This window comes from Trachurus trachurus, assembly GCF_905171665.1.
Source record: "Trachurus trachurus genome assembly, chromosome: 17".
NCBI classification, from domain to species: domain Eukaryota; kingdom Metazoa; phylum Chordata; class Actinopteri; order Carangiformes; family Carangidae; genus Trachurus; species Trachurus trachurus.
In genome coordinates, this window is record NC_139900.1 from 33,488,441 (window position 1) to 33,499,463 (window position 11,023).

The 11,023-nt window shown below is 42.7% G+C and overlaps 1 protein-coding gene across 1 annotated transcript; it reads left to right on the plus strand.

Moving 5' to 3' along the window:
• Positions 1-395: 395 nt before the first annotated feature.
• On the plus strand, positions 396-8,563 carry LOC311000037 (cyclic AMP-responsive element-binding protein 3-like protein 3-B; the record flags this gene model as incomplete). The annotated part of the gene is made up of 10 exons (XM_083990673.1): positions 396-416; positions 616-756; positions 1,702-1,975; positions 2,537-2,667; positions 2,876-2,986; positions 3,206-3,312; positions 5,529-5,597; positions 6,719-6,803; positions 8,193-8,286; positions 8,376-8,563. The coding sequence occupies 10 exons, from the start codon at positions 396-398 to the stop codon at positions 8,561-8,563; spliced, it is 1,221 nt and encodes a 406-aa protein (XP_083846799.1).
• Positions 8,564-11,023: the final 2,460 nt, after the last annotated feature.

The window sequence follows — 11,023 nt, forward strand, 5'->3', positions numbered from 1 at the left end:
TACACCCTCTGCTTTTAATCAGTGTTGAATGGCTCTAAATCAATCATGTTGCCAAAAAACAAAACATGAATGTGAAACCACACAGTAAATCAATCCTGACTCATAATGATTACAGTTGAGGTCACTCTAACCTAGATGGGAGTGGAGCAAGTCGTCTATCAGTGACTCCTCTCGTTGTGCTGATTGGCTCTCTCAGCTCCCATCTCAACACTGGATTGGACAGTGATCACCTGGGCTGCAGGAAACCGGTTGTATCATCTGGCATTTCAACTTTGTCCCTTGAAACAGACTCAAGCATTTCTCCTAAGCCACAGAGGAGCGTCTTGATCCGGTTGTCCGTTCCTGCTGAAGAGTTTCACTGGAGTTTCATCAGCTGCTGCTTTAATATTGGAATTATGACGCTGATTACAGACAAGGTAAGATACATTTATGATCTGATCACTTGGTGCAACTGCTGTGCAAGAGAATGACTCAGACGGAGTATGCATGAAGAAAAAGATGCTTTCAAAGAGGGTAAAAGCAAGATGCATATTGATCTTCTTAGTCTAAGGGGAAGTTGGGCAACTACAATTTGAAACATCAGAGATTCTCCTCTACTTCTTCTTTTAAATCAAGACTCGTGAAACCAAGGAACCACTCAGAGATAGTTGTTCGTTACAGGTGCACGGTGGGTTGGACTTCAATGACCTCCTGCTCAGGAACACAGATGAAACCACCAGTTGCCACAGCAACCAGCCGTGGATCACAATTCATGACGTGAGTACGCTGATCATCCTGCCCAGTTGGATTGTGAACACAGACGCTCAGGGGGAGAACCTCATCACAACCAGAAATTCACTGAATCTCATTAGTCCGCGTGTTTTGTATTCTCAACAAGGGTCATGTGTTATTGAGCTGAATCTTAGGATGTACGAGCTCATTTGGAGTTTTGTTGCATCCTCCTGTATGGCTGTAAAGATGACTGACAGCCACGAGGCAAAGAGTCATGAACAAATGAGCTGAATGGCTTATCTTCTTTTCTGTGCATGTGTGTGGGAATATGATTATCAGATCAAGTCGGTGGTGATACTCAAGGGCGTGGTAGTTGGGGGTAAAGGGGACCGGACTACCCAGGGCCCAAGTAGGGAGAGAAATTATAATTTTTTTGTGTGATGTTTTTATTTTGAATGAATCCCCCCCCCCCCCCAATTAACTGGTGTCATAATTTATTTCAAATATATTGATAACATCAACTGAGAGAATGAACTCTGTGTAAAAGTCCTCCCAACATATTGGGAGGCGTAAAATGGTTTAAATAATACAGAAAAAGAAAGAAGGCAGAATTAGGGGAAGCAACAGTTGTTAAAGGGATATTTCAACATTTGGGCAAATTGGCCCAATGCCGTAATCCCTATAGTTTTAGGAGTAGATTTGTTACCTTTAATTGTCCGTGCAAGCTATTTTTAGATTGGCGGAGATATGATATGAAATAATAACAGAACGTTACGAGTTGTTTTCCAGGTAAATGCAAAGCCAGTATATTGCTTGCCGAAAAACTGCCCCCAACGGAAACACGCTTTGCGCTTCGTGCACTGGCATGGATAGGGGCCCACTGACATTACGAGTGTACAGGGCCCAGAATTGGGTGCTACGCCCCTGGTGATACTGACATGTGATGATGTAAACACATATCTCGTACCTCGTGTATACATTCCTCCTCAGACCCTGAGTCCTGAGGGAAGTGCTGCGGACGACTTCCTGGATGTCTTGTTGGGTGGGAGCGACTGCTCCTCAGCTCTGGCCTCCCCCCTGTGGTCACCCTGCACCACCGACAGCGGCATTAATGAGGACCCCACAACAGACCCCACAGAGAGCCCTCACCCAGGCTCCAGCACAGATTTCCCAACCTTTGACACGCCAGCTTTCTCTCAGCCACCACCTGTAGAGAGTCAGCTACCAGCAAATGAAAAAACAGCTGATGTTTCCATCGATTTAAGTAAGACAGATTTATGGTGGCAGTTACATAAAAAAAACATATGAGACTTATACAACCAGAGTAGTGAGCAGAAATGTCAGGTTAAGGTGTACAGGAACAAGGTGAACCAGTCCAAATGAAGAGATTTATTAATTTGCACGTTGTGTCGCAGAATAATGAGACCTATTGACCGAGCCTGTAATAGTGAAAGAAGCTTTCAAAGACCACTTCATTCGGTTTTTCAATTTCTGTGCATTTGTAAAGATAAAACGTTGTGTGACTGCATTTTGGGGGCAAGAATCAGCCTCTTCCACAATGGTGATTGTTAACCTCTCTATGTGGAAAAAATAGCTCCTTTGAAACAGATGAAAACCTGATGTGTAGCAACACAAAGATATCAAAGAGAGGAAAGCGTGACATATATTTTGAAAGGTGGATGGCAAAGAACAGCAGGGGTGCATCAGCTACAGAGGGTTGATTTTAGACACAGGGAGCTACTTAAACATTTTTGTGCTTTGTTTGAATAGAAGATTGTGGCAATTTTGCAAATAATCACCTGCTGTTTTACCGGTTTTACTGCAGGCTGGGAGTCCAGCGACCTCCAGGAGGAGTTTGGAATTGCCTACTACCTCACTGCGAACCAAAGCTCCCCAGTGTCATCCAATCAGACGCTCACAGTGAAAGACCTGCTGTTGTCAGACCTAGGACAGAAAGTAAGGAGAGAGGAGTTTGGTATTTTGAACAATGCATTTCTGACCATTGGGGGTATTATATAGTAAGTTAAATTAGGTATAAGCTAGCTGTCAGATGTTTATCGTCTGATGATCTGTCACTGCACCAAACATTTTCTTAAAGCTTCTTTGGATAAGCTGCTGAAAGAGAGCCACTTTAACTGGACTATTCTGTCCATCTGTTTCAAAGACCCAACGAATCCCCCAGCATTCCCGGCAGGAGCTCGTACTTGACGAGGATGAGAAAACGCTTCTGGCTAAAGAAGGGGTGAACTTGCCCAGCAAACTGCCCCTGTCTAAGGTACATGACCAATACACACTCTTACATCTATGTAGGGCAGATACTTACAGATACACACACACACACACACACACACACACACACACACACACACACACACATGACTGTCCACACTCACACCCTCCTCAGATCCTTCGTCTGTATTCACAGTTACACAATCTCTTTCGTCCTTATTCTTTCTTGTCCCTATCCTCCCATGTGTTTCATCTCCCTGACAAGTTTGAAGAGAGGGTTTTGAAGAAGATCCGGAGGAAAATCCGCAACAAGCGCTCGGCTCAAGAAAGTCGGAAAAAGAAGAGGGAATATGTTGATAGTCTGGAGGGAAGGTAGGAGCCAGCTGCACTCAGCATCCTCACTCAACACGACATTATCTCTGCATACTTTGACCTAGAAAATTAAACTTTTATCGGTGGTTCCCAGAGGCAGTTTATAATGAGCCTTTCTTTGTCATAAACTCAATTAACTTTTACAAACGTTGCATGAGTGGGATGCGACATCATCTAAATATGCAATGCCGCTTATCATTGTTGACAATCTAGATTTATTTATTATTTTTTGATTCCTGATGTTTATCTGGCCTTGCCTTAGAAAAGCTCCTCTGGCTCACACTTATTCACAGTCACAGAGGTGGTTTGTTTGTAATAAAAATGCAAAGCTAAGCAGCAGTTGCCGTCATAGCTGACCAAACAGAAAAAGACCAGATACCAAAAGAGAGTCAAACTTTTTCGAGGCAGAAAAAGGTTTCACAGCGCTGCTTACAAAATCCGTTGATATCTGCTATTCAGCACCAAAACATCCCAACAATAAAAGCCAGTTTCAATCGATGCCTGTTTTGTACCCTTGTGGCTGGTGCTGTATACCACACTGTCTGTATAAAATGTTCAAAAGGCTCTATAAATAAAGTTGGAAAAAAATAAAAAAAAAATAAAAGCCAGTTTCCACTTTTGTTGCCAAACTGGAAATGCATGGGCCAAGCAGATAACTACTTTGTTTATTTACTAGTATTTTCACATCAATTCACTTATTCACTGGGGATACATTTAATGTAAAACCATGATGGTTCAGCTCATGGCACTAGATAAAAGGTCATTACTGACATTGTCTGGAAACCAGTGTCATGGCTGAGATATTTCAGTCTGGACCAAAGTGACAAACTGAGCTGAAAACTTAAATATTCAAAAAAAAAAAAAAAACTAAACAATAACAAAAACATACATTTCCACAATAGGAGAGGAAATAGGTAGGTAAGCATTATGGTGCAATGAATAAACAAACAGTCTCAGAATATGATTTCCAGCACAATCTGAGTATTTTACATAAACAGTGTAGCCACTCTGCTTCGGCTCCATTGTGTATCTGATCTGGGGTCAGCTGGACAGACGTCACGCCATCGTGTGATAGACAGCAGCACAAAAGAGCAGTTAAATTGTTCTGTGTTGCAGCTGGAGGGGGAGTGGGCCGAGCAAGGAGAAGCTCAGGATGGTGCACGCTGCACAGTGGCGGCATCGCACAATAGAGGCACAGGAGGTTTTGCCAAGACGAAGCTCAGTGTAGTCCGCCTCTTCCTCTTCCTCCGCCTCTTCCTCCCCTACTGTAGCTCCATGGTGTCTAGAATAAGCCCTATCACACAGGCAGCCAGCATGTGTCACCAGAATTATTCATCCTGTCTGCCACGCGCCACTTTGATTCAGCTCTGTGAACGATGTGGTGTGATCGAGCGCGATTGATATGGCGACAGATGCTTCTAAAAAGGCCACAAGACGAAGTTGTCTGACCCTTACGAGCAATCGTCCGTAAGCAGCTACAGTATAGGGTGCTGTTGCAGTTGTTGATGTTGGACCACGCATCATACTGTGCATCACTGGACTTGAAAATTTGTCATCATGGTTCCATCTTAGTCTATAAGAGCCATCTGAGCCTGCATTACGGTGCCATGGGCCACAGCTGAATCTGACACCACAGACATATAGAGAGGGAGAGCTTGTGATCCAGAGAAGCTTTGTTGACAGTAAAATGTAAAAGTCCTTTAAACAAGGGAGGGGGTGAAAACCACCGAGTGTATAGCTACACAAACTTCTGAAAATTCTTAATTATTTCACAGGAAGTAATGTGCTGTCTACATCTGATTCAGGCTTTGTTGCCTCCGGGTAACAAGAGTTTCTTGATGGGGGTGAAGATGGTCACTCCCAGCGAGCGGAGTCAGCACTTGTTGATAATTAAACCGGCGTATCAACGGGGTGTTGTTATCAGTGGTGGTTCAGCTCATGTCAGAGGGCTGTAACGGAGGGTGAGTCACAGCGAGAAAACGAAACGAGAGAGACAGCACGAGAAGAAAGGAGGGGGGAGAGGAGGAGGAGAAGGGGGTGGGGGGTCACTGTGTGACAGAATGGGGTTTGAGATAAGACTCAACAGACTGATATTAGCAAAAAGAAAAAATGAAAGGGAGACAATGCAACATCATAACACTGTATTATTTAATACCCTCTTTCCTCATCTTATCCTTATTTCCTTTTTCTCGTGTATTCTCTGTCTCTTTCTGTAGGATGTCTACATGTAGTGCCCACAACCTCGAACTGCAGAGAAAGATCCAGCAGCTGGAGGAAACCAACAAGTGAGTCCAAGTGAGATGAGAAAACAACAGGCCCAGAGCTGATGATTATTTTATCTGATTGACCATTACTTTCATTGTTTTTTTGTTCAGAGAGATTTTAAAATAGCAGGCTGGATTTGATCAGCGGTAGATATCAGCCATGAATGAATGGGATCTTTAATGTAGCCTATACATGCAAAGAGTTCACATCTGCACCAGTTAGAAGAGCTGCAAATAAACAAACAGCTCTTGTGTTGTGGTATAAAGCCGGTCTTAGGATTTCAACTATGACAAATATGAGATTAGACTGTTATTTCACCTCATTTTCACTTCAGAGTTACAAGAGAAACTGTGACAGATAACCAATATGTTTGTCATACACTATGTATTAACACGCTGTTAAGTCTAATTGTGACACTTGTGCTCTCATGTTGTTAGTTTTGAAAGGTATAAAAAGAAAGACAACTATCGACGCCCTTTAAATGCTAAGTGTCTCTCATGACAGTTGTGTGTCGCTATGGTGGATGAATCATGGCGGGACAGTCTCTGTTGGAGGGGAGGAGGTAGAGAGGGATCAATTCAAGTTTAAAACCAAATGCAGCTGTAAAAACAGTACAACAAACTCATTAATACATTACCTCATTCAGTTCTTACACTTCCTGGCATGGGTTCAATTGTGGGCATCATCTCAAACATGCAACAAAACAACCTTTAAAGTGCTGCCTGGGATATTTGAATGTCTCTGTTCTGTTAATCTTTTTGTTTGATGTTTCCTCTCACTGCAGGGTTTATTTCCAAGGAGCTACACTGTTTGTATGAGTCATCCTGCCTTTTTGCGTCTCTGTTGTGTGTTGTATAACATCCCCCAGTATTTCATTGATCTATATTGATGACAACTTGGTCAAGCAAAACTTTGTAACTTGTTGAAAAATCAGAGCTGTGTGAGGCTTAAAGTTATGAAATGACTAAGCGTTATCCAGCTGACACGGTGTTATCTGGCTTTGTTTCCTTGTCGTCCTGCCATCTCATTAAGCTTGTCTATCCCTCACACTTGCCGGCTGCAGTGAATTCAAACAAAAAGTGGGAAGACCACTTGCATACACTAATACCTCTCATCTCTCCTGTCTGTTTTTGTGTTGCAGTGTCCTGTTGGAGCAGCTGAAGGGGCTACAGGCTCTGTTTCCCAACAGCTCCAGCAAAACAACACAGAAAGGGACCTGCATCCTGGTGAGATGTGTAACACAAATCATTTTCACCACTGAGAATTTGCTCAGACATCATCACCTGCAAAAACTAAATAATAGAAACAAGCAGGGTAGAAATTTCATGGCAGCTACGGCCATCGTTACCCCTCCTTCAGGCCCTGCAATCACCATGCTCCTGTCAAACTCTGCAGCTTGGATCGGTTGTGTGTATACCATAATACCAGCTTCTAAATAACTAGTTACTCCTGCCCCAGAAAGGAGGGGAAGGGGGTAGTTCCCACACAGAGATGATAAATCAGTGTAATTTGTTCATTCACCTGCTCCTGCTACCGCTCCGCAGCTGTTCTTGCATTCATCTGCTGGAAGAGGACTTTCTTAAATGAAATACATTTCCATCCATCCATCCACCCATCCATGCTTACCCTTAAAATACGTCTACACACAGGCTATTAAAGCAGAAGTGAGTGATATATTTGTGTTAATATAAGTCTTAAATAGTTCTATCTTCCGACAGCAATCACTTACATAGAGTGTTTGGTCTGAAACACGGGTCTGTCAGTCACTCTGCTCTGCTCTGAGTCGAGGAGAAAACATTTATCGTATCCTACAGTTTTTATCCAATGAGGAGAGAGAACGGCATGCAGGGCTGTGTGTGCAGCCAAGGAACGCCGTGAATGTGGCGACGTAGGGACGAGGACTGTTATGGTGCGTTCAAGGAAACTCGTATTTTTCCGACCTGTGACGTCGTACCAGTTCGATCTGGTACATAGACTGTACAAAAAGACGTACTGGTACGATTTCACGGGTCGGAAGTTACGAGTGGCCGTTATAGTGACTTTCACCGGTAAAACAGGTCGGAAAAACACGAGTGTGTTGCCTGGAACGCTACAAAGTCGTAAGTTGTGACTTGAAGCTGTAATTTATGATTTCAAAAGCCTGCCTGGAACGCAGCATTAGCGAAAACGACCGGATCGCTTACTTCTGCTTTAAAGATTCTGGTGATTTGACGGATTCTACCAGATTGAATCTAAAAATATGTTTTATATTTACATGTGAATAATTCATGATTTTTGAATCAGGAAGTTCAGTTATTTATGTGGACATCAAATCACTGAATGACCATTTGCCCTAATTTTTTTTGGTCACCACAGGCATAGATACAGATGCCTGTATAAAAGCAGCTTAGTCTGTTCTGTATTTAAACACCATGTACCCCAGTGTTGTGTTTACTGGTGTTGATGTTTAATGAATCAACAGTTTGAGTAGCACCTGTGCTCATCCTTTGTGCACAGTTGTATGTAGGTTATAACTAATAGCTTCTTTTCTTCTCCCCCCTGTCCTTGCTGTGATTTCTCTTTGCTGTCTGCACTTGGCCTGTATTTTTTATCCTGCTGTCTGTGTTTGTGTCCAGGTTTTGCTCCTCTCCTTCTCTCTGCTCATTTCCTCAAATCTTCAGCCAGACTCTTACAGCCAACTCAGCCAGGGAGAAAACACAGAGAGCAAAGGTCTGTAGGCATGCATACACACACCGTCTTAGTCACACCTTCTCACAAACACACACACTTACGCTCTCCACCCCGCCTCTGCCCCTCAGTGCCGTCCCGCTCCCTGCAGTCGATGGATGAAGTGCAGGATGTCCCTCCTCCTCGTCTCATCTCCGTCTCCTGGGGCTTTAAGGCCTCTCGCAGTCTGACAGAGAAGCTCTGGCCCTGGACAGATTTCTCCAACTCAGACTCCAAATCTTCTCACCAGCAGGATCACAGGCACCGGGACGATCACTGATGTCCTCTGGAACCCCAGGAGGAAAGACAGAGGCACAGGAATGCAGGATGGTAATGCAGGCGCAGCATCCAAATTAGCAATTGTATTGCTTTTCAGAGTGTGTTTCTCACTGCAGTCTGCAGAGACTGAGTGATGTTTCATGGTGCGTTTGCCACCTGCTCTAACACGCAAGCGGCTCGCTCTAAGTTTTTTCTCTAACTGACTCACTCACTCAGATGAGGTCACTGAAGAGGTTTTCCACACAGGTGAATTTTTTCTTTCTCTTTCATTGGAAGAACGAAGCCTCGAGGACCTGGTGGATCGTGTATTTTATTCCTGACCTTTCATGAAGGCATGTACAGTACTGTATCTGTGAAAATGTATATTCACTGCTCTATTTTATTATTCACTTAAATGTACAGTATATGTTGGGGAATCAAAAATGTTCCCAAATGAATTTTGGAAGCACCTGAAAGGTTTTGTTTCTTTCAATAATTTCTTTCAACAATAACAGTTTTGAAGAGTTATGCAATATGACCCATAAACTGGTACGATTTGGTCCTTCAAAATAAAATTCCTATAAAAGCAGAAGATCTCACCTCATTTTCTAACTTCATTTTCATGCTAGTTGTATAATAGGAACTGAGCTGCATTTTCTTTCTTCACTAAACTAAGGATGTCAAAGGTTATTTCAGTGTTGGAGCATCAAGGGGTGGGGGTGTCAAATAAAAATGTTGCATAATCAGCTATTATCTTAGGCAACAGAAACTGTAATGACTGAAGCTGCTGACTGTTACACAGAGTCCATCACAGCACGTCAGTACTCATTCTTGCCTCAACTTTGCCGACAAAGCGCCTCACATGATGTTCTCTTCCGTATTAGCCATGTGCTGCGTAGTGCGTCCTAGCCTACCTTTTATTTGCTCAGTGTCTTCCCAGCCAAAAAATGAGGGCAACATCGAGGTCACATTTATTTTTAAACTGCTGAGGTTCAAGCATCCTCTGCTCACGGTTAAAAAGCAGAACTGAGCTCAGCCCAGTCCCACAAGATTGTTACATCTTCCAAGTATTGACATCTTACTGGAATACAGGACAGAGTTTGCCGTGAGGCTGCCTTTGAAATATTTTTTTGGGATATTTACAACAATAAATTCTTTAGGTTACTTTTCCAAACTCAAGTTACAAAGTGCCTCACACAGAACAGTAGCCCACAGTACAGTACAAATCAGAATAATAATATTAATAGTTTATGCTACACTGCATTTTTAACTTTTAAAAGTTGACTCAAAAAGGGTTCTATGATCCCCATTTTCCCCAAAAGGACCCGGGGAACATGCAATTTTTTTACCTGGAAGTGGAGTTGTGACTTTGTATTTTGCCTATTTTTGAGTGAGAAGTTGAGTTGTGACTTTGACTGAGAAGTGGAATTGTCCCATTGGTTGGGTTTAGGCAATGAAGAAAAGGGAGCGTATGTTCCCCGGGTCCTATGTTCCCCGTTTTTCCCAAAAAGGGTCCTATGTTCCCTGGTCACAATACATACTGGGGAACACATATGCTCCCCTCTGTAGCAGTAGGACCTTTATTTTAAAAAAGGGTCTTTTGTTCCCTGCTGTTGCTGGTCGATGGACTCTCTCTACTTATCTGTACTCTCTCTCTCTATCTGGCCTGTTTAGCCTCTACCTGGTCTTTTTACTAAACTTAACCAACTCCTTTCTTCATTGCCTAAACCCGACCAATGGGACAATTCCACTTCTCGCTCAAAGTCACAACTCAACTTCTCTTTCAGAAATAGGCAAAAATCTGAAAAGTCACAACTCCACTTCCAGGTATGGGACCAAAAGTTGCACATATAGTACCCTTTTTCAAAAAAAAAAAGGGTACACACATACACAGCGGGGAACATAGGGATGATCCCCACATGTTTTAAGCTAATTTGTTTGTTGGCTGCAAAAGTAGGGCTAACGCTGTTGGGAATGTGAAAAATATGGTCAAATTTGAAGTTATGTGAACCTTGTAACAGTGTCTATTCGTTAGCTATAGGTATAGATTAGGAATATATAGCCAACACCAAGGGTTATAGGCTAACACATTTGTGATTTCATTTAGTAGCCTGCAAATAGGTGGATCAGTGGCTAATGAGAAATGTCTGAGGTGGCTGTTGTTTAGCTGTGGAGATTTGGACTTAAAGCCTCAGCATTTTCTTAAATCCACAGTCCTATTTGCAGAACAAACCATATTTAATTTAACATTCCTCCCTGAATGCTTTTTGTCCAAGCTTCTCTACAAGAAGAGAGGAGGTAAGCAGAATTTTACACTGTAAAAACAAAATGATTTCAGCAAACCCCAAACAAAAATGCAGGTAGAATACGCACATTGGGGGAGAGGAATGAATTATTGATCAGACACTGCTTTATGCAGTGAGTTGTGGTGGTGTGATAGTTATAGACGTAGGTAGAAATTCAATCTAAATATCAATCGTGC